General features: G+C 35.0%; 4 protein-coding genes across 5 annotated transcripts; 3 read left to right on the top strand and 1 right to left on the bottom strand.

Annotated features, from left to right (window-relative positions):
• Positions 1-149: 149 nt before the first annotated feature.
• LOC116032961 (phospholipase A1-IIgamma-like) lies at positions 150-3,398 on the top strand. Of its 2 annotated transcripts, XM_031275709.1 has the most exons (3): positions 150-778; positions 2,579-3,214; positions 3,268-3,318. In XM_031275709.1, exons 1-2 carry the CDS (start codon positions 194-196, stop codon positions 3,206-3,208), a joined length of 1,215 nt encoding a protein of 404 aa, XP_031131569.1. In that variant the 5' UTR covers positions 150-193; the 3' UTR covers positions 3,209-3,214; positions 3,268-3,318. The 2 variants fall into 2 exon arrangements, with proteins under 2 accessions (XP_031131569.1, XP_031131571.1); XM_031275711.1 differs by having other exon boundaries at positions 2,579-3,398.
• Positions 3,399-7,428: 4,030 nt separating this feature from the next.
• LOC116033486 (phospholipase A1-IIgamma-like) lies at positions 7,429-9,947 on the top strand. The gene is made up of 2 exons (XM_031276232.1): positions 7,429-8,013; positions 9,238-9,947. The coding sequence occupies exons 1-2, from the start codon at positions 7,429-7,431 to the stop codon at positions 9,865-9,867; spliced, it is 1,215 nt and encodes a 404-aa protein (XP_031132092.1). The 3' UTR covers positions 9,868-9,947.
• A 2,118-nt stretch (positions 9,948-12,065) lies between these two features.
• On the top strand, positions 12,066-14,541 carry LOC116033368 (phospholipase A1-IIgamma-like). Its single transcript, XM_031276117.1, has 2 exons — positions 12,066-12,659; positions 13,909-14,541. Exons 1-2 carry the CDS (start codon positions 12,066-12,068, stop codon positions 14,539-14,541), a joined length of 1,227 nt encoding a protein of 408 aa, XP_031131977.1.
• A 1,418-nt stretch (positions 14,542-15,959) lies between these two features.
• LOC116031965 (protein trichome birefringence-like 38) lies at positions 15,960-19,988 on the bottom strand. Its single transcript, XM_031274342.1, has 7 exons — positions 19,594-19,988; positions 18,784-18,955; positions 17,930-18,029; positions 17,706-17,781; positions 17,289-17,447; positions 16,697-16,993; positions 15,960-16,592 (listed from the first exon to the last, which is right to left on the bottom strand). Exons 1-7 carry the CDS (start codon positions 19,911-19,913, stop codon positions 16,586-16,588), a joined length of 1,131 nt encoding a protein of 376 aa, XP_031130202.1. The 5' UTR covers positions 19,914-19,988; the 3' UTR covers positions 15,960-16,585.
• Positions 19,989-24,010: the final 4,022 nt, after the last annotated feature.

Raw genomic sequence — 24,010 nt, 5'->3', positions numbered from 1 at the left:
GATTGGTTTTCGTAAAAACAAAATCAAATGGAAACCGATATATCCGCATCGTGTTTCATGCGCAACATTAAAGAAATGCACGACATTGGCTATATATATAAACTGGTTTTTCTTGACAAAAAAAAACCTGCACCCATAACTCAGTTAGTTCTTCAGTGGCAGCAGATTGTGGGTAACAAAACACAGAAGAAAGATGAGTAGCAGTATAGCGGAGAGGTGGGAGGTGCTAAGCGGCAGCACAAACTGGGAGGGCATAACAGACCCGCTCGACCTCGATCTCCGCAACTACCTAATTCACTACGGAGAGATGACCCAAGCAACCTACGACACCTTTAACGCCGAGCTGGCCTCCAAGTACGCCGGCAGCAGCCGCTACTCGGAGGCCAATCTGTTCGCCAAGGTGGGACTAGACAAGGGAAACCCGTACAAGTACGAGGTTACTAAGTACTTCTACGCGACATCCTCGTACACCCTCCCTGACGCCTTCATCGTGACCCCCATTCCTCTGGATGCGTGGAGCAGGGAATCCAACTGGATGGGGTACGTGGCGGTGGCCACCGACCAGGGAAAGGCGGCGCTGGGAAGGAGAGATATAATTGTGTGTTGGAGAGGGACGATTCGAACGCTGGAGTGGGTGAGTGATCTTGAGTTGTTGTTAGTGGCTGCGCCGGAGATCTTTGGCGCCGGTGCTAGTCCTCAGGTTCATAGAGGGTTTTACAACCTTTACTCCACTGAGAATCCAGATTCTGCATTTAATACCATCAGTGCTAGAGATCAGGTATTGCAACTAACACCTACAACTACTACATATATCCATTTTTTCAATATTTTTCATGTGATCCAAATGTGTAGAATTAGGTTCAATCCGCTACGTTGTATATGAAACATACGAAATTCTGAGTTCATTAGCGACATATGCATTACATTAACGACGTATAGTGGGCAAATTGATTAGTCTCTGTGGTTTATTGTTGGCAACGTCTCAACCAAATGGACATTCCTGTGGAAGTTAAACTCAAAGTGGTGAATTTCTTATGGGCACTTCCTCCAAGTTAATAGGCCACTAGGTTAGTTATTATGATTTACCCCTCCACTATCCCGGTGGGGTGTGAGTCATGAAGCAAAGGAATTTGCTCTCTTTTGGTAGGCAACAAAATGAATTTTTTCTATTTTTATTTAGATTTTAAAAATTAAGGAGTATATGTTATCGTCACATCATTTAAAATACATACGTTTATTTTTATCTATACATCTCATGGATTTCATTATTAGGTCATGCAAGTATCATTGTTGTATAAATTCAGTCAATGCACAATATGCATGCACTATTTAAGGAGTATATGTTTATATCATTGTTGTATAAATTTAGGCTCAACTCTGTAGTTATAGTATTCCAGTATGACAGTATCCCACCCGGATTACTTAGTTTTTGGAAAGTCAACTTAGCTTTATTTTATCTTCAAATGCACTCTCAAATCTCAATATAATAATCTCCGCACGTTCGCCCATGTGCAAACTGACTTTAATTTTTAAATACAAATAAAACAGAGAAGTGTCAAATTATCTCTTAAAATAGTCAGAATAGTGTAATTTAACCTTTTAAATTAAAAAATATATTTTTTCCATTCAAGACTCTAAAAATGGTAAAAAAAAAAAAATTGAAATCCTTATGTATTTAAGTTGATTCACTACTAATCTGTATGTATTTTTTTTTGAAGTGTTAATGTTATATAGGGCTTATGTATATTTTTAACAAATGACACTGATTTGATACTTGATATGATGTTATTTTAATTGACTAGCTAAGGCCTTTAAAATATATTGTTAAAATTGACATGTAGGATGGAGACACCTCTACTTAGTTTGAGGATTTATTTAACACCCATCCCTAAATAAAAAGATTCATTGACATTTTTATAAATAAAATGATAATTATTTTTTTTTTAAAAATGTTGTCATTTATTTATAATATGCAGTAGTAAGTAGATATAGTGTCTTTTCTTGACATATCTATATACAAACAATATAATAATTTATTAATATATCAAAAAATTTTATACATAAGAATTAATTAAGTGGGTCTCTTTAAAAAAATAAGAATTAATTAAGTGGGAGATGCTACCTTAATTTAGGATCAAGGTATATAGTTTGTTTCAAAGAAGATTTGTTGTGTATTTTATACATTATAGATCACCGGCCAATTAAGCAAATTGTTGATAAATCAATTGAATTAAGTTATTTGAATGGGGCTAGTGATGTATATCAACTCAGCCAATTAAGTTTGTATTAACAAAAGTAATTAATTCATAAACCCTTCCAAGTTTCTTTTCTTTTGTTAAACCAGGATGTATCCTGAACAGGCCCTAACTATATGATGCATATTTAAATTCGTACCATAGTCAGACTAATCTGGATTCACATTGAGCCAAACCAATTAAAGAACAAAGTACTTGTCATATTAGTTTTTTCATACTGAACTCTCAACATCTCGAGATGAGAAAACATAGCCATCCAAGCCAACTGAACAGGTTATTTCAAGTTTCTTTATTTAATATTAAATTTTTATTTTACAAATTAGGTTTTGAGGGAAGTGAAAAGATTGGTAGAGTTATACAAGAACGAAGAAGTGAGCATAACCGTCTGCGGACATAGCCTAGGAGCATCACTTGCAACCTTAAACGCAATCGACATAGCCACAAACGGAGCCAACACAACAAGTGCCGGAAAATCATTTCCGGTCACCGCTTTCGTATACGCCTGCCCCAGAACCGGCGACCACGACTTCAAGAACGCTTACGATGCCACGTCGAACCTCCATCTCTTGCGCATCCGCAACGTCCCCGACATCGTCCCGCAAGTTCCGCTGGCTACCCCGTTGATCGGTTACACGGATGTCGGAGTAGAACTAACGATTGACACTACTAAATCAAGTTACCTTAAACCAAGTGCGGATCTCTTGAATTGGCATAATCTAGAAGGTTATTTGCATGGAATTGCCGGAACACAAGGCGCCGGACTTCTTGATGGGTTCGAGCTGGTGGTGAATCGCGATATCTCGCTGGTTAACAAGTCACAAGATCATTTGAAGGAGGAGTACAATATTCCTGCAAATTGGTGGGTTGAAAAGAATTTGGGAATGGTTCAACAGGACGATGGATCTTGGGAATTGATGAATAATGAAGAGGGATATATTCCACTGCCGCCATAACTATTAATTCCTAGCTAGCTTCCAAGTCTAAGTGCTGAAAGAACCAAGTATGGTGATTTTTCTCCATGATTCCTTATTTATTTCTTAAAATTATATTCCGTGTTAAAACTAGACTTTGTTTATTATTTGATTATAAAGTTTGTATGTATGTGTATTCAAAATTCAAATAAAGGTTTAACTCCAATTTAAATATTATTATTGCATCATATCACTAATATTTGAAACAGTTTAAAATTGCCTCTCAAAGTAGTAAAAAGACTTGCTTTCAGCATTATGGTAGGTAATTCAATCTCTTAAGTTTGTGATAGACCTCATGTAAATAAAATTGTACAGTTTTATATTGAATCTCGAAGTTAGATTGACTCAATTTACCACTTCATGTGTTTGATGCTAGTTCATGAAATTTAGAATATAGTCTGACAAAGTTAATAAAGCTTAGTTTAAAAAATTGAAATTGAGAAATAAAGTAATATTCTTTACTTAATTTGTAGTAAAGATAGCAATATGAGTTATACCCATATGGGTTGGGATGGACCCCACTATATGGGTTAGCCCAAACACACCCTATGTGCTACAATACTTGAGTCGACATGTCACAACTTTGGATAAATTTTACCTTCAACCACGCATGCTCCATGTAGCATCATAAATCATGAAGTATATGTATTATTTTAATTAAATTTTAGTTTCATTTGACAATATATATTACTATGTTTTTTAGTTTCATTTTTACACACATTAATTTCTTTATAGTAATATCAAAATATCATTTTAATTGTACTACAGTTTCATTTGACAATATACATTATTATTGCATGAGCTCTATCTTTTGTTTCATTTGTCACAAACACTAGTTTAATTATAGTAATGCTAAAGTATCATTTTAATTACACTTCAGGTCCATTTGACAATATATGTTATTGTATGGCTCTGGATTTTAGTTTTATTTTCTACTTACGACACTAGTTTCATTATAGCAACACTAAAGTATAATTTTAATTCTACTACAGTTTCATTCAACAATCATGGTTCAATTCTCACAAGTAACGATTCCTCTTGGACTAGCTCCCGTGCCTCCCGAAGGAAATATAAATGTTGTTCTATAAGGAATATAATGAAATATGCAAAGAATAAAACAATTGTTATCTTTGATCAGTAACAACCTTCATTTTGTCATAAATAGATTATTTGTAAAAATCTAGTTATTGAAATTGTATTGTGGATCTTGAATGTACAATAAAAAAATCTAAGGTTTTTACTTTGTTTTAACTGTATTAATTATCTGATTAAATTAGTCAATTATAAACAGATAAATAAGCAACAAAATAATAAAGCAAAGTAAAAGAACCAGACACGGGGAATTGTTTACGCAGTTCGGAGCTACACTCCTACGTCTACGGGGCACTTCACGTCAGCCCAATCCACTAGATGATCACAAGAGTTACAAGGAGTCACGAAACAACCATACTACAACAATGGTTACAAAAAGTACTCCTAGCTAAGCCTTCATCATCTTCAAGCTGACACTGTGCGTTGCATCAAAGATCACCATCAAGGACGAACCATCAACAAGCACACTTCCACGCTGATAATACCACTCAAAATAATAGAATAAACTTGAATATAGTTCTCACGTAACTCTGGAGTATAGATGTAGTGAAGTCTGTAATGAATCCCAAGTTCTAGAGCACTTTATATAGGTAATGAACCAACCAATTAAACCACAACTTCAGCTGCTGTTATTTCCTCAATTTAAGCTCTGACCAATAGTGTAGATCAACCCCATAAATCGTGGATCAAGGTGACTTGGTTTAATTTGAATTATACAATTTCTGGCGCTAATCCAGAGCAGGCAGTAGGCAGATCCAGAGTAGGCAGTAGACATATCCAGTGCTGATACAGTTGACTTAATAAACAACCTATATAACTAACCTAAGGTTTTTGACTAATAATTAAGCCAATTAAAGGTGGTCCAAATGTGTATCATTTCTACACTTACAGTTATATATGTGTGCGTGTAACATAATCTAATAAATAGAAAAAACCATATAAAAAATTAAATACATTATATATTTACCATAGAAAAATATATATAAATTGTGATATGCATAAAAATATCTAAACAAATTTTAAAAGTTTTATTTGGGCGGTGTCTCCTTGACACACTCAATACAGGAAATTAATTCTACATATATCTTAGATGTTACCAAATACCTCAATATTAATTAATTAAACTATTTAAATATTATCAAACAAATTAAATTATGTGTGTTAGGTTCTACGAGGGAATTAGTCATGCTTAATTGTTTAGAAGTGACATTTGCTGATGAATTTTGTTCATCTCAGTTGTATTGCACATTCATTTTCAATTCCGAAGTGACGGTTCATCCAATTCATATTCATTTCATGCACGTTACGTTGATGGAAAAGAATATGCTAATTATTTCTTTGCCGCCAATGTATATATCTACGGTTTACCAATAGAATTATCTTGGTTATATACACAGACGTGGGTACAACTAATTTTGAATAATGCACAAGTGTTAATATGATAATTCCTGTTTATATATCCATAGAATTGGCCAATTGGGTCCTTTCTTGCCAATGATAGACATAAACTCAACATCAAATGAATAATTTATTTCAAAAGATTATTAATTTAATAGGTGGACAACCCTTCAAAATTTAAAAAGTACTATTCATAATTTTTTACTCGATATTGTTTTAATTTTTATTTTATTTTTTTCATTAAAAGAATGTAATAGCTAAAATTTGAACCTAGCATCTCTAGGATGCAACATAAGTCATAGTTCAACTATTATAAATAAAATAAAAATAAGATAAAATAAATAAATACTAATAATAATAGAAATAAGATCAAATAAATAATAATAAAAATAATAATAATAATAGTAATAGAATTAAGATCAAATAAATAATAATAAAAATAATAATAATAATAGTAATAGAATTAAGATCAAATAAATAATAATAATAATAATAATAATAACAACAACAACAAAAAAAAACAACAAAAAAAACAAAAAATAATAATAATGCAACTAGCCACGGGTCTAGCTAGTGAGACCCGTGGCAAGTGCAAGTTAACGGAACCTGCAAGTCCCGTTAACAAGTCTCACCAAACCCGTTGGCAAGTCCCGCTGCAAGTTGGGGGGGACTTGCCATGGGTCTAGTGGAACCCTTTGGCAAACTCGTTGAAGGGTGTTTTGGGAAAAAAATATTTTTCTCAATATGTCATTTAAAAACACTACTTCTAATAAAGTTTTAAATTTAGTGTTTTGGAGCAAAATGCTTATCCAAAATGTTGACTTGCCAAACACTATAATTGACTTATTTGACCAAGTCAAATTGCTAATAGTGTTACATCAACTAAAATTGACTGATTAGTTGTCTTACCAAAACATGGCCACTAAATATATGATATACACACTTGTTGATTGTTTAATATGTAAACATAAATGTATAGCTCATTTATTAATTAAACTTTTTAATTAGAGTAAAATACATCTTTGAATTTGATATCAAACTATGATCCTCTTAATGCGTGTGATCTATCAAAAACTTTTAGTTAGATTAAAAAAAAACTATCTTTCAATTGAATAAATGCATGAAAACACATATACAATCGATCAAGCAAAACTCTCATCACTGAATATTACGTGAATTCCTTCATTGTTTAGTGAACAAAAATTTATATCAAGTAAATTCATAAGATTCATCTTTCACTAATCTTTTCGTGTGTTCCTTTAATTTCTCTTAGATAGCTTCACCTTTTCTAGAGATACTACTTGATGGTTAAGCACTTGATATGAAAGTTAGAATATTTTAAGTTTAATTGTTCATAGAAACCGTCCTGTTAGGTTTTTGGGTGTGATGGTGGGTCGGACTTTAATTTACTGTAAATCAAAGAGATGCATTAATATACAAAGAAGGACATTAATTTAAGAATCTATACATCCTAGTTGGAAATATACAAATGCATGGAAGCTAACCCTAGCAACAATGATCAATTAAGATCCATGTCAACTAATCAACTATATATATTGGCCTGGTTGTCGTAAAAACAAAACAAAATGGAAACGAATATATTGTCATCGTTTTTCATGCGTAGCATTAAAGAAATACACGTCATTGGCTATATAAACTGGTATTTCCATGGCAAAAACCACAAACAAAAACACAGAAATTAAAGAAGAAAGATGAGTAGTAGTATAGCGGAGAGGTGGGAGGTGCTAAGCGGCAGCACAAACTGGAAGGGCCTAACAGACCCGCTCGACCTCGATCTCCGAAACTACCTAATCCACTACGGAGAGATGACGCAAGCAACCTACGACACCTTCAACGCCGAGCTGGCCTCCAAGTACGCCGGCAGCAGCCGCTACTCGGAGGCCAATCTGTTCGCCAAGGTGGGACTAGACAAGGGAAACCCGTACAAGTACGAGGTTACCAAGTACTTCTACGCGACATCCTCGTACACGCTCCCTGACGCCTTCATAATCAAGCCCATTCCGCTGGATGCGTGGAGCAGGGAATCCAACTGGATGGGGTACGTGGCGGTGGCCACCGACCAGGGAAAGGCGGCGCTGGGAAGGAGAGATGTAATTGTTTGTTGGAGAGGGACGATTCGGACGCTGGAGTGGGTGAGTGATCTTGAGTTCTTGTTAGTGCCTGCGCCGGAGATCTTTGGCGTCGGTGCTAGTCCTATGGTTCATAGAGGGTTTTCCAACCTTTACTCCACTGAGAATCCAGATTCTGCATTTAATATCATCAGTGCAAGAGATCAGGTACATTTACATCAACTTTTTTCTAGTATTGTGCTCTGAAAGTGGTGTGTTTCACTACTAAAATGCATTTAATAAATGAGTTATATTGTCTTTTTTTCAAAAAAAATTTATCTATTTTATGCTATACATGAAATTTAAAGGTTGTCTATTTTTGTCTATGACAACTATCTTTTTCTTTATGGTATAAATTCAGTCAACGCACAATATGCCTGATCTTAGATGTGTTGATACATGCATTTCATCTTGGCAAAAACTTGTGTGAGACCGTCTCACCATGAGACCGGTCGGGTTGAGTCGGGTCAATATGCAAAAGCAACACTTATATGCACAAATGACATACTTATATGCTCAAATGTAATACTAATCAGGAATAAAATTTTTGTTACTTATTAGGGTAAATGTAATACTTTTAAGGGAAAATACAATACTTTTACATTTCGATTTAAAAGTATTACATTTTTCCTCAAAAGTATTATATTTGCCCTTATAAGTGAGAGGTACTTGTCAACCTTACTTATTATGAAAAATGTACTACTTTTTCTCTTATAAGTAACAAAAATTGTATTTTTGATTAGTGTTATATTTGAGCATATAAGTGTGAGATTTGCACATATAAGTATGACATTTGCATGGTGCTTTGACCCGATCCGACCCGTCTCACGAATAAGGATCCGTGAGACGGTCTCACACAAGTGTGACCCTTTCATCTTAATTTTATTCATTAAAATATATTTTAACTAAAAATTTGATAGATTCAACTTCAAGATATAATATTCCAATATCCCATCCGGATTACTTAGTTTCAGAAGTCAACTCAGCTTTATTTTATCTTCAAATGCACTCTCAAATCAATATCATATCTTTCGTATACAGTATTAACATAATTAATTAATCAATTAATTGAGAAGAATGTTTATGTATCATCATCATGATGAAGAGTGATATTAATTATTTAATTCCATGAAAAAATCATTATAGCTCTATCAGCTATCTTCTCAAAAGATTGAATCCCCAATCTTATGAACCCCACACTTTGGTCCAGGATTAGACATTCGCTCACTGCCCACAAAGAGAGGTTTCTCATCCCTGATTTTTCTTCCCAAACTTTCTCTTGTAACTAATTGAGCTGCGCATGCGGGCATTATAGCTCTATCTAGCTACTTGCTAAACACTATCAATTAAGTTTCTTTTTTCTTTAACATTTTTTTTAATTTTATAAATTAGGTTTTGGCCGAGGTGAAAAGGCTGGTAGAGCTATACAAGAACGAGGAAGTTAGCATAACCGTTTGCGGACATAGCCTAGGAGCATCACTCGCAACCTTAAACGCAATCGACATAGCCACAAACGGAGCCAACACAACAACCGACGGAAAATCTTTTCCGGTCACCGCTTTCGTGTACGCCAGCCCAAGAACCGGCGACCACAACTTCAAGAACGCCTACGATGCCACGCCGAACCTCCATCTCTTGCGCATCCGCAACGTCCCCGACATCGTCCCGCAAGTCCCGCCGGCCACTCCGTTGATCGGTTACACCGATGTCGGAGTGGAACTGACGATCGACGTTACTAAATCGGGTTACGTGAAGCCGCCGGGGGATGTAGCGAGTTGGCATCTTCTAGAGCCTTACTTGCACGGAATCGCCGGAACAAAAGGCGTTGGACTTTTGGATGGGTTTGAGCTCGTAGTGAATCGTGATATTTCGTTGATTAATAAGCTGCTGGACTATTTGAAGGAGGAGTATTGTATTCCTGGGAATTGGTGGGTTGAGAAGAATAAGGGAATGGTTCAACGGGATGATGGGTCTTGGGAATTGCTGGATAATGAAGAGGGTTATGTTCCACTGCCACCATAACTATTTTATACCCAAAAATGGTTTGGTCTCTGTGTGTGTTTGTGATTTTCTTTAAAACAATAAAATGATTTTGAGATTCATATATGTGTGCCTTTTAATTACTCCGTATAAATAAGAAGGTGGGCATATAAATTATGAAGTACTATATGAAATAAAATATTATACATTTATATTACATGCACTTGCTCTTATTTTTCCCTCAATTTATTGCTCTTGATAAGATGGCACATTGTAATGAGTCAAATTCAGGACAACTACAACCGAGTTAATCAGAGAGTTAACTTGATAAACACAAGGTTTCAAATTCAATTTCCTATTAGAGATATCTATTGATTTTCTTGATTTGAACTGGTCAGGTCTAAGCAATTTAGACTGGTTTAATTTACCTCTTATGGTCCTATGTCAGGTCTAAGATTATGAGACGGGGTTCACCCAAAATGTACCATGAGATAGCCGTTGTGGGCTTTCTACTACATCTAGTACTCCCTCACTTTTACTTCCTAATGTGGCAATTGACTATTAGTTATCTTCATCCTGTGAGTGTCAATAGAGATGTCAACATCAAAATTTTATGAGAGTGAGAAAAAGTTGAGGGTAGAATTTGGAAAACCTAGCGTGTGATGATTCTTGAAAATTTTCATGCTTTGAGTTTATTCTATAAATTATTTCGATATTGGAAGAGATTTTACTTTTTTTTTTTTCATTGTGCAAAAACATGTCATATAAAGTAACAGATTCAATTCACTAAAGAAGGTATTTCGTGTCTGTCAGCACACATGCATACACGTTTTGTTTTTGAGGAAAGATAGACATCTTTTTTGGTTGACCAGGAAACCTCTATTCCTACCTGAAAGTATGCATTTGTTAAATTACGCTTCTGTGAAATACCTTATAAACTACACAAATAAATAAATCATACTTGCCAATTACTATGTATATGTAGTGTGATGACACATCTGTTACTATTCCAAATGAAGGGTCACAGGATCGAGCATCGGAAAAAGATTGAGAAAATATAGAATAAATACTACCTTTGTAAATAATCATGAGTGTTTCAAAAAGAAAAATCACACTTAAAAGATCATATACGATAGATTTAACTATTTAACCAAGAGAGTGTTACGAATCAAACTCATAATTTTTTGATAAAAGAATCATGTTACCCCACTCGATTACCCAAACTCATAATCACGTCTTCTTCGATCTTTAGCTGTTTGGTCACCTTTCCATGTCAGCCATTGTCATGGAAATTAATGCTAATAGAACGTTTTACCAATGAGGAGGTGGGTCATGGGTGGCACGGAGGTGCAAGCCTAAGCTGTTAGAGGTGTAAATTGTTATACCATGGACTAAGATTCACTTTATATCATGGACTTTAGTTAAAAACATATGTATTGCAATTAACATATTATATATTTTCAGTTAATGATTATATGTCGCCTATAAATAAATTGAAGGTGCATATGTTAAAAGAAGGTACATAATTTGGATGTTATAAGGAAACTAATGTATGGGTCATCTAACATAGTATTATTCATATTTTATTAGGTTGGACCTAATAGGCACACCAAGCTGGTTTGCCTACGTCATTTGGTGGAAAGTAATGTATGGGTCATCTAACCAAAAACAGAATTAGTCATCGTAACCTATAAGAACACTTGAAGTCATCCAGGTTACTACGATGCGGTTATGGACTTACAAAAATAACAGATAAAACAAAAGGTTTATTCAACACGACACGGTACATGCACCTTTAGACGCTCATCTGTTGTTCTTTATATAAAGGTGATATATATTAATGCGTTTAGCCATTTAAATGCATGGATCACAAACATGGAGATGATGATGATGATGATGAGAGAACCCTAGAAAATGAACAAGTCCCATGCGGCCCTAACAACTTGTTGGGTTTTTTTTTTTTTTTCTTTTGTAGAAATAAACAAAAATAAATTGAAACAACTGAATTACAGTCTACATAGATAGCTCAGTTAATTCCTGGATAGCAAATTGTAGGTTAAGACACATATTCAAACCCTAACAGCTCCAAAGGGAGTTTCACATCCCTCTGCCATTAAAGAAATGTATGTCTTATTTTCAAAAAACAGAAATGTATGTCTTCATTGGCTATATAAACTAGCTTTGCATGCCAAAAAATATATAGATAAAATAGGGTTGAAGATCGAAGAAGAAGAAGAAAGATGGGAAGTATAGCTGAGAAATGGCAGGTGCTAAGCGGCAGCACAAACTGGGAGGGCCTAATAAACCCTCTAGACATTGATCTCCGTAACTACTTAATTCACTACGGGGAGATGACCCAAGCAACCCACGACGCCTTCAACGCCGACTCGGCCTCCAAGTTCGCCGGCACCTGCCGCTTCTCGGAGCCCAATCTGTTCGCCAAGGTGGGGCTACAAAAGGGCAACCCCTACAAGTACGAGGTTACTAAGTACTTCTACGCCACATCCTCGTACACCCTCCCAGACCCCTTCATCGTCAAGTCCACTCCGATTGATGCGTGGAGCAGGGAGTCCAACTGGATGGGGTACGTGGCGGTGGCCACCGACCAGGGAAAGGCGGCGCTCGGAAGGAGAGATATAATTGTTTGTTGGAGAGGCACAATCCGACCGTCGGAGTGGGTTAATGATTTCGAATTCTCGTTGGTACCTGCGACAAAGATCTTCGGTAATGGTGCTAATAATAATAATGCTCCTCAAGTTCATAGAGGCTTTTACTTCATTTACACTTCTGAGAATCCCAACTCCGCTTTTAATGCTACTAGCGCAAGAGATCAAGTATGTTTTCTTCTATCCTATAATGTGATTAATTATTTACTGTTATGAAACAAAAGGAAAATGGTGGATGTCCAAGGTATGATTCGAAACTTGGACCTCTTGCCTAAAGCTCAAGACTCAATCCACTATGCTGCTAGTGTTATTGATGGTAGATGGGAGAACATTTAATACCTAAATGTTTCCTGGAAGTCTTGAGCAACGGATCAATCAGAATAACAACAAAATTAGGTGAAGCCTAGAGGAATCGAACACAGGAACCCGGGAGAGGATAAGCTTCGTAGGCATCAGACTTATCCAACTAGGCTAGCACAATTATATGCAAGTATTGTACATATTTAATATTTATTTATTCATTTCCGGACACTATAAATACCCCTCAAACTCTTTGTAAAATCTATCCCAGAATCATAAATGAATACTTCTTCCTCCTTCTCCATCTCTAGATTCTTCATTTAGTTTCTTCTGAATATCATAGTTAATATTCATATTTTATAACATTTACTTATTTATAACATTTTTCCCACTATTTAATCCATGCATCCATTGTTGGACCAACATAATTATGACTTTATTAATTCATGTTGAATACTTTTTTGTTTTAATTAGGAAAAAAGTGTTAAATAAGTCATTAAATTCATTGTTTTTGTGTAAATGAGTCATTGAACTAAAAAAAAAGTGCAATCGAACCATTGAACAAGTAAAATATGTGTATTTGAGACATTTTTCTGATTTAATTTAATATAATTTGGATGGAAAACATTTAAATCTTTCATGCCAACTCATATGCATGGTATAGAAAATGATTACTTTTAGTACATACCATGTAAGCAATATGAACAAATTCTACCTAAAAATTTTTCAAATTGTACATATTTTGTCTGTTGGATGGTTTATTTGCACAATTTTTTAAGTTAAGTGACTCAATTGCACAGAAGCGATGAATTTAAATTAATAACCTATTTGACATTTTTTCAATTATAATAAAGATCATATCTTGATAGTTAGAAGTCCTAATTTTGTGCCTTGTTCCTACTTTCTAGTTGCCTTAAACTCATGATTATAAAATTTGTCCTAAATACCTTTATATATATAAGTGTTAAAGTTTAATCATGAGAAATCATCAATCATTCCTTATATTCTTTCAATTCCTTCCGGTCTTATATATGCTATAATAGATGTTACAACATCAGTTTTAACGCACCTATGTTCTGTTCTACAATTTTATACTTCAAATTTTTACATGCATTAGATTTTGAGTGAAATGAAAAGATTGGTGGAGCTATACAAGGACGAGGAAGTGAGCATAACAATTTGCGGACACAGCCTAGGAGCAGCACTTGCAACCTTAAACGCAATCGACATAGTCACAAACGGAATCAACAAAACAAGCGCCGGAAAAGCATTTCCGGTGACCGGTTTAGCATACGCAAGTCCCAAAACCGGCGACCACAACTTTAAGAACGCTTACAATAACGCCACTCCCAACCTCCATCTCTTGCGTGTCCGCAACGAACCAGACATTGTCCCGGATGTTCCTCCCGCGACTCCGTTCGGCGGCTACAGAGATGTCGGGGTTGAGCTGAGGATCAATGTGACTAAATCTGGTTACGTTAAACCGGTGTCGGGTGTTTGGAATTGGCATAATTTGGAAGGGTACTTGCATGGAATTGCTGGGACGAAAGGGGTTGGGGTTCTTGATGGGTTTGAGATGGTAGTGGATCGCGATATCTCGCTGGTTAATAAGTCGCAGGATTATTTGAAGCAGGAATATTGTGTTCCTGGGAATTGGTGGATTGAGAGGAATAAGGGAATGGTTCAGCAGGATGATGGATCTTGGGAATTGATGGGTATTGATGAGGGGTATATTCCACTCCCACCATAACTGTTTCAAACCCAGTGTTGGTTTCATCTTTAATTTGTGTGGGTTCTGTCCAGAAGAAGTCATCTTAAGAGGCATAGATGCCATATGTAATGATTCCTAGCTTGAAAGTCTAGGCGGCATGGATTGAAGTGTGTAGGCATAAATATACATGTACCATAACACTACATAAAATATCCGATTATCTCAAATAACAGTACTATCAAAATATTAAATAGTTTATAATTATTAAATTTTTAAAATTTTTAAAATAAAAGAAAATGATCGCTAATTATCAAATCTTTAAAATTTTTAAAATAAAAGAAAATGATCGCTTAGACCTAACGGTTTTTGCAATCTTGATTTGTGTGAATTCAAATTCTACAAAGTAAGGAGATCAATTCTAATTTCATCTATTAGTCATTTAGTTGGATTTTAAAACCAGGTGAAAATATGAATAAATAAATAAAATATTTGGGCCTTTAATGTTTGAAACAAGGCTTTGGGCCCATGCTCCATGGGAAGCTGAGTGAAAGAAGCCCAAATAACTTTTATACTCTTTTGCTTTGGGCCTGTGCTCCTTGGATTCATTCACAACTCTCATGTTAGGAGGCAATGGTGAATGCCAATCGTTATACCCTGCACCACGGTACACATAGCAATGTGCACCACGTACGTAAAACGACGTCGTTTTAGTGTTAGTGGACGCGGACGCGAATGACTCCAGGGAATTCATTATCTATAATACACATAATCATTATCTAGAATACACAGAACGTTTACCCAGAATACATAGAATATTGACACACAATACATAGAACTCATCCTCCTAATATTCGAATGCACAAACACATCACAACTTGTGTTAATAACATGAATACACAGAATATTGACACAAAATACACAGAACTCATCCTCCTAAACATTCGAATGCAGAAACACATCACAACATGTGTTACTAACATGAATACACAGAAGGGTTGCATAGAATACACAGAACGGTTGCCTAGAATACACAGAATGATTGCCTGGAATACACAGAATATTAACATAAATATAGAGACCGGCCGAAACGGGAAACGTGAATTTCAAAAAAAACGGACAATTAGTTTACAATGCTCAAAACGACGTCGTTTATGTACGTGGTGCACATTGCTACGTGCACCGTGGTGCACGATATAATTTGCCGGTGAATGCAATATGTTTTGTTTTGTATTAACTAAAAAATGGAGTAAAATTCGTCCTAGCTTATTGGACACTGTCAAAGTATAAAGAAATAAAATTAGATGCATGAGATAACAGTTTAGGTTGTCGAGATTGACTCAAACAAAGAGGATCAATAGACATTGATTCACAAAAAGTCAAACTTAAAATCTTAAAATTACTAAGTCAACTGTCCAATCAACTTGGTTTTGGTTGCCTTAATGCACAGGAATACAGGATCCCGACACAACTAAAAGTTTATTTGTGACTTGCTTTTCACTACAATGTGGCCAATTCATGGCCTCATCTTTGCGACCTTTGTGTTCTCAAACTGTTTGTACCAGCAGGCAGCAGCTCTCCATTATTGCAGATCAAGCTGGCATCAGTTAAATTATGGTTAATGTACAAGGACAGGGTAGTTGTCGATGCTAGCTGGTCCCAGACAAAACCCCCCATTACATTCACTCATTCCAGACTATGTAAACTCAACTACTCCCTACTTTCTTACAATAACCATTCTCAACACTTTCAAGACATTGTTGTCTCTCATATATACATATGAGATTGATTATTACACTTAACAAAACAATTGTGTATATATACCTAATTCACTGATTGTACACTACAACCTGTGCCACACAAAATTAAGTTACAACCAATGGTTGTTTACTTCTTTTCAGTGGACAACAGACACAAAACCAAACAGAACAACAGACAAGAAAATTAAAACAATTATTCGAACAGTTCGTTCTTACGATATGAATGCTGCACACAGAAGCAGATTCCAACTACGACTTAGACCACCACGGCCATCAGGAGCGTGGCGAATCCCGGTATTTGCAGCGTTCTGATTTTGAGCCGACCTTCAGAACCTCCAGAAATGTACAGTTAATGACACTATTAGAGTGAAATTAAACAACCAAGATTAAAAAGCAGAAGATGATACAAGGTTATTTATTGGTCTTCATATCCTCACATAGTCACAGAAGCATAAAGCAGGTGGTTCCAGGTATCTGGGAGGCCGGGAAGGCACCAGTGGCTGCAATCCACGCCGGAATGGTCGCCCCCGCCGCCGTACATTGATGGGTGGGCATCTTTTCTCAGCTGAGACAGAAACGTTATATCCAACAGAGTAACCGGTTTGGCTATCCGACTTAGGACTTTGTTCACCACCACCGCTGCTTCAGGTGTCCCTGCCGGATACTTGGCGCCTTCCAGCGGTAGTTGCTCGCCGTTGCAGTTCTTGGTTGACGATGATTTCCATTCATTTCCCCTGTTTAAGTATTTATGTTAAATTCATTGCTGTAACATATTCAAAACCACAAACTTTGAAAATTTTGTGTTTGTTCATATGCTTCAATCATTATATTAGGGCCACACTAATCCAATAGACAAAATTTGACCACAAAATTCATGTTTATAATACACATGCACATAAAAGCATAATATAATAAATATGAATTTTATGTGCATTATGAATATGAATTCTGTGCATTATGCACATAAATTTTGTGTATTATGTTAAGTATTTATTGGATTGGTCCGTGTATTAATTGCCATTTACTTACATGTAATGAGTGGGGGATATTCCTTGGAAGAAGACTTTAGTCTTTGAAGGGTCAACATTTTGGTCCACCCATCTTGCCCAAGTTGTTAAGCCTTTGTAGAATGCTAGCAGCCGGTCCATATCCTTGCTTACCTTTGGACCATCTTGTACATAGTCCCATCTACCAAGGTAAAAGGAAAAAAAAAAGTTAATTTCTTGATTTAGTATTTAGTTAATTGTTTTTTAAAAAATGGGCAAACATTAGTTTTAATGCCAGCGTAACTATAATGAACTTCTCCTATATAATTTTATATTAATATATTTTGAATTATTTATTTAAATACAAATATTGGGCATCAAATCAGTCGTACAATGCGCGTGAAAAACTAGTATATTAATGTGTATGCAAGTATTTAAAGAGGCAAAAAAAGAAGCATACGGTTGAGATCTTCCTTTGTGGGTCCACCAATGCCAAGAGTTGAAGATCAACACATCCATTCCTAACCATGCCTTACCTTTTTTTCGAAGTAAAACGAAATTCATTAGTTCATTAAATTTGAGAAAAGTAAATCAAAAAAAGATGAAAAAAGAATGAAAAGTTATTCCGGATGATCAAACAAAGAAACAACTTCCCTAACTATAACTTCAGTAGCCCAACCTTACCTTGTTGTATGGAATCCAATTTCAATACCCTTCCTATCTTTTCCTTTACTATATCCACCAAGTATGTGGTGTGATAAAGATACAAAGTTACTCCATACCCCTGCAAGATGAAAAGATGAAATTAAAGAGGGAATCAAACCCCCCACAAGAATGAATATTGTTCAAACTTTATGATTGTGGCCCCAAAATCATTGAAGCAATATTCGAAACTTCACCTCATCATGTTCTTGAATATTAAATTATCACCCTTAAGGCCTTAAATTTCTCATAAATGCTGTTGGGTTGACAGCCACTTGTGTTAGATGCTTTTAAGAAATGGTAGTTATATAATTCAGTTATTAGAGCTTTTGCCACAACTGGCTTGGCACAAATGATCCCCGCCTAACCATCAAAATGTCCCTACATAACTTCTAAAGTTCAAAACTCCGAATATAATATGATAAAGATTAAACTACAGTGTTTAGATATCGACACAATACGTATAAAAAAAATGATATTTTCAATCAAAATAAATTCTCTATTTATAATTCTTTGTTTATTTCTGATTCTTTACAGGATTAGGAATAACTCGGATTCAGTTCAAATTTCAAATTGACAATTTAGAGTTCTTAGACGTGACCCCAATTTGATTTACCCAGCTCACGATTCAGTTCGAATCGAACCATGTCGCATCATCATTTACTCATGAAGTGCATGCAGGAGAAGGGAAAAGTAATGACCACACAAGTTGGGAGAAGAAGACAAAGGAGCAAGACATTTACATAGAAATAGAATAAAATAACAGTAGACATGCCTGACTGGGTAAGTAGCTAAAGGGGAAAAGTAATAAATAAAAAAGACAGAAATGAGCTGACCTTAAAGGTAACATATGAGAGAGTTTCCTGTCTTGAATAGGTTATCTTGGCGGTTGGCACCGACGCATGAATCATGCAAGCCAGCGAGTTCCACATGTTCAGACTCAGTGAGTCACCCACAAACATAACCTTCTTCCCCCTCCATCTCTTCAACAGCTCCCCACCATCAAACCTGTGTAGTACTTTCCCACTCCGAATCAAAACTAAACCCAAGAATTTCAAAACTAAACAAATAATAATACTTCTTTTACTTTTGTCATAAAAATAGTAAAAAGTAAATTTCTTTGAAAAAACAGAGCGAGTTTAAGTCACTTAAATATGATCGAGAGTCTGAACTCATGCAGTAATATCATTGAAAGAGCTCTGTAGTTTGTACTATGGAGTATGAAAAGAAAAGAAAAAACAGCAACAATTCTAACCAAATTGGCTAGACTATTGCTCCCAGTGGGAGCTACTTAGTGACCTTCTGAGCTTGTCAATTATATATATATACGTAACATACACTTTTGAGGAGCTACTTAGTGACCTTCACCAGCCTTCGCCTAATAATCCTGCCAGTTTACCCGTAACCTAGTTCTTATAGCACTCGTTAAGATTAAACACTTACCACTATGCCAAAAGCTATAGCTCGCAAGAGATGTGCAACTTTATTTTGTTACATAGCTACATTTTTCAGAGGTAAAGTGCTAGACTTAATCCTTCACCGGCCTTTGCCCAACACAGGTAGTAAGTTGTAGGTTTCTCTTGTGACTCGTGACTCAAAAAGAAAGAAAAAAACAGGGGAGGGAGATGAGGGGATTGTTGAAGTACCTGGGCAAGTCACAAGAATCAGGCTTCCAAGCATACTTGAGGTATTGTTTATCAGGGCGGCCATATTTGATGCAGTCGAATTCTGGGTCAATGAAAGGGCAGCTGGAAGGTTGATAGAGAGGATACGAGGAATCAACGACCCATCTGCCACGGAAGAGGTTGCAGCCACCAGGAGAGACTATCTCTTTGGCTCCCCAACTCAAAAGATTGCTGACATTATTCTGTACCTGAGCACCTCTCCCACCTTGGCCCTGCACTAACAGAAGAACAGCAATGATTACAACTCCACTACTCGACATGACTTTCTGCCCAACACCCATCTTTGGATTTTGGCCAGATTATTGAAGATAAAGAGGACAGCACTTGCCCTGAAAGTTTATCCTTCATATATATACACTCACAATCCCAAACCAATAAGAAAGTTCTTTCTTCTTTTATATATATATATTTTTTGTTTTATAATTATATTTTATGCCTGTTGTTCCTTTTCTTCTTGGCCAGGTTTGCCTTTCTGAATTGATCTTTTACTTTGATTGGTTAAAGTGAGTGGGGAAGTGGTATGTTTCACATGGGAAATGCTAGTAAAGAATGCCCCTTTTTGGCGTCTGACATGAGGTGTAAAGCTTGGAAGTATTCGATGAATGTTTGAATATTACTGCATATAACTATTGCATTAACCCACTGTAACTCAATAGTTATTGCGTGGTCCGTGGTGTGGATCATGATCTAAAAATAAAGTCGTGCCTCCTCACATGTGTGAGCTAAATTCATAATCTTTGACATGAGGTTGGCTCAGATATAAAATTGAAACATGTGTTTCATTTCTAACTAAAATTTTAAGCTGATGACTAAATTGCACATTTAATATTTATATGCTCAATCGTAATCAACTAATGAAGTCCTTTCATATGGTCCTCCAAAGGATGCAGTCCTAATTTAGTGTGGGTCATTATAACCCGAAATAAATCAATTTGCATAACAATTTAGTTCCCGGTGAATATGGTTAATATAATATATATGTCCATTCCCTACTCTGCATCTCTCTTAAAACATTTAGCGTACCTATCCAGTCCCTACTTGCATGATTAAACCTTCAAGTTTTTGAATTGATAGTATAATTGGAGTACCTACATATCTACTTATCTACCCTGCTCAAAAAATATATTTATTTATATTTCTATAATTGATGAAGTACAAAACAAAATAAATATACGGGTATGTCATTAATTAGATAGGACCATCGTGCACATTTAACAGGCTGGATTGCCACTTAAATTATAGAGCAGGAGAAACTAATGACCTCTTTAATAATACAAAATGATTTCCCATATTTAATTTTTTATTCTTCAATTTCTTCATAATTTTTTTGTGTATTTAATTTACTAGAAACATTATTATTCCTAGCTAGAAAAAGTTGTGCTAAAGTTGTTTTTAATTATGGGAAGAATAAAACCAACTTATTAGTTGGCGTGGCCGTGCACTCTCGTCTCTTAAGAAATGTCAGGAGTTTGAATCTATCATTTCTTGTATGAAAAATCAATATGGATAGCATTTTGTCCCTTAATTAGACCGAATTCGGTGTGAACGAGAATTAGTCTGAGTATGGTATAGGCACATTTCGTGGTCCAACAAAAAAATTTATGAGGGGAATAACTAGTTCATCTTTCCAGGCCGTAATGGTTGATACAGCCATTTCATGGTCTTTATAAAAAGTGATTGCCAAAAGAAAAAAGTTGGTCCTTATTACAACTGTCTACTTTTTAATCACGCCAATTCACTAAGGCAAACTTTTCAAAACGTTAACTGTGTTTTGATTAAGACTATATATATTCTAACATAATTCTCGTACTTAAATGTTCAAGTTCAATTCTTGATAATATTTTATTAGTCGAGCTCGTCATACAGAATTTTTTGGTGTAATTTATCTTTCATGATTTGTGAGCTATAACAAAAAGACAAAGTTTATGAATGACTACAGATTTCTTCCTTAAAAAAGAAACCAAAAAATAAAAAATAAAGACTATATTATGCCAATATTGAAAGTCAAAAACAACATCATTATACTGGTAGCTATTGGAAGGCTGGAACCATCTAAGACACTCCCCCCACCCCCCAAACCCCCACACCGTTGAAAGCTCCCCTTCCTGTGGCATGCATTTGATAAAGTGAGGAGGATATATAATAATGCAGAATTTCTAAAGTGTCGATTAATACTATTTGTGTTTTATTATATCATATATAATTATGTATACTATTTAGATTATATTGAGTGTGTTGAAACTTAGCTTGTTTCTATATATAGTATTTGTGTAATTATGTACTTCGTATATTTTATATGATTGTTTTTACTTTTTATACAGAAATTACTTATGCATATCTACAACTTAAAAAGTATTATGACGATGATGATATATATTAATAAATGAAGAAATAGAATTTCTTAAAATAATCTTTGCACCAAATCATGATTACCTTTATTTTTAAGTAACTAAATTATCACTTCAATATATAAGTTAATAAACTAATGTTTCAAGTTGATTCAAGTTGAGCCTCACATATCATTAATATAAAGAGTTTGTGGTAGAGATATGAACTCTTTATATGTGGTCATCACTACTAGTACTTTAACTTTATTTGATTAGATTCTTTGCTAATAAAGAGAGGTTATGAATAATGAAGATAATGTAGCAAGAAAAAAGGCATATTCTTCAACCTTTCATTATCCAAAAATGAAGCCTCTTTAAGAAACCTAAAAATCAGACGTAAGGTAGAGATGTTTTGGTTTCATTGGCCACAAGTGTACTGTATGGAGAGTGCCAAGCAAGGATTTCGTAACACATAGTATTTTGACTTGCATGTCAATGATAGTTGATTTTTATATTAAAAAAAATTAATTTTGTATGAAATATTTTAATTTTATTATTTATGAATAATTTTTGAAAATTTCAACAATCACAAGTAAATGCAAAAATTAAAGTTTTAAACTAATTTATATGCACGAGGTGTAATGAGCCATTTCAATACAATTTTTAAAATTTTTTAGGTTGTACTTGGTGCAAGGCCTTGACATTGGGATCAGCCAACACCATAGGCTTTCTCATAAATTATTATATACTATTATTTGGGATTTGTAATCAATTATTGTTGATAATCGTATTGAAACAAATAACTATTGAAGAAAAATATTACATACTATGCATAATAATTTAATTTGTGAGATTTTTTACTGATAATATTGAGTATAATCATATATACTATTTATTGTTATAGCATTTATTACAAGTACTAATGTTAATAGTATCTTATATAATTAGAGGAAAATGTTATGATGTTGATCATCATAGTGTCTGTTGTACTCTGCGTAAAGCCTTAAAACTTTGGAAAGACATTAAATTTGGGCAGGGTACTATGAAGACAAATCCTTTATCATTTACTTGGAGAGTTGGAGAGATACTACGCTTAAAGGGTTACACTACCGATCAGTACGTAGGTTATAATTTTTGTATAATTTGATATATACCATAAATAAGTATATTTGATACAGTATATATATTATGAATACAATACTGATGGGTAGAAAAATCAATTCCATATAGTACAGTCTGATGTGGGGAGAGGGAGAACAGTGGAGTGGGAATGCAAGTTGTTAAGGGTGGGTCAAAACATTAGTTGGTCTGAGTGGGTGGCTTTGGGCCACTGGAATGGACGTTTAGAAGTAGGAAGCATGTTGAAATTTTGCAACTTGTGATGGTGACCTAATTTATAAGTTGCTTGTTGTCCCTTTTAAGCCAGGAAAATGAATTGATGGGAAATTCATGTTAGAAGTAATAATAACAAACAATGATGTGAACAAAACTAAGAAAAGGACCATTAGACAAATGGAACGTGGTATTAGACATAAGCACCCATCACAATGCAGCTTGCCACGATGCATGTGGCCATCTTCCACTACACGCCATGTATAGACGACAAAATTGCAATATTAGAGATGTCTTTAATTTAAATTTCCTGTTTTAGTCATAATCATAAATATTTGATCTTGATGTGTTTCTTTATGCAGGGTAACCTAGCTTGATTTACATCGTTATGATCATTCACTTAGGTTACAAAGTGGGCTTGCCTTTTTGGTTTGAGAAGGTTAGGGGTAACCTAGGTTGGTTTACCTACTTGTCGTCCTTTCACTCAGGTTACAAAGCGAGCTTCACCCATTGCATACATTCAGCCATTCAGATGACATTGGGTTGCGAATTTTTTCATAAGCCAAAGATATGATGAATGTTTTTAATCATTAAAAAAAAAAAAAAAAGAGGTAAGTAGACAAGACTACATGAGAGTATATCTCACTTCTATATTATCCTACAAACGCGACAATAAAAAAATTATATGCTACGAATTAAACGTGGAGAATTTAATAAAA

This window comes from Ipomoea triloba, chromosome 10, assembly GCF_003576645.1.
Source record: "Ipomoea triloba cultivar NCNSP0323 chromosome 10, ASM357664v1".
Classification (NCBI taxonomy): domain Eukaryota; kingdom Viridiplantae; phylum Streptophyta; class Magnoliopsida; order Solanales; family Convolvulaceae; genus Ipomoea; species Ipomoea triloba.
Note: the sequence above shows the minus strand (reverse complement) of the source record. Positions and strands in the feature narration are given on the sequence as shown.

Excerpts from the sequence above, each read along its gene's own strand:
- LOC116033486 (XM_031276232.1), top strand. The coding sequence starts at position 7,429 with ATGAGTAGTAGTATAGCGGAGAGGTGGGAGGTGCTAAGCGGCAGCACA. Across the intron at positions 8,014-9,237 it reads TCATCAGTGCAAGAGATCAG|GTTTTGGCCGAGGTGAAAAG; the intron begins GTACATTTACAT and ends TTTATAAATTAG.
- LOC116033368 (XM_031276117.1), top strand. The coding sequence starts at position 12,066 with ATGGGAAGTATAGCTGAGAAATGGCAGGTGCTAAGCGGCAGCACAAAC. Across the intron at positions 12,660-13,908 it reads CTACTAGCGCAAGAGATCAA|ATTTTGAGTGAAATGAAAAG; the intron begins GTATGTTTTCTT and ends TACATGCATTAG.
- LOC116031965 (XM_031274342.1), bottom strand. The coding sequence starts at position 19,913 with ATGGGTGTTGGGCAGAAAGTCATGTCGAGTAGTGGAGTTGTAATCATT. Across the intron at positions 18,030-18,783 it reads TCTCATATGTTACCTTTAAG|GGGTATGGAGTAACTTTGTA; the intron begins GTCAGCTCATTT and ends TTCATCTTGCAG. Across the intron at positions 17,448-17,705 it reads CACAAAGGAAGATCTCAACC|ATGGGACTATGTACAAGATG; the intron begins GTATGCTTCTTT and ends TTACCTTGGTAG.
- LOC116032961 (XM_031275711.1), top strand. The coding sequence starts at position 194 with ATGAGTAGCAGTATAGCGGAGAGGTGGGAGGTGCTAAGCGGCAGCACA. Across the intron at positions 779-2,578 it reads CCATCAGTGCTAGAGATCAG|GTTTTGAGGGAAGTGAAAAG; the intron begins GTATTGCAACTA and ends TTTACAAATTAG.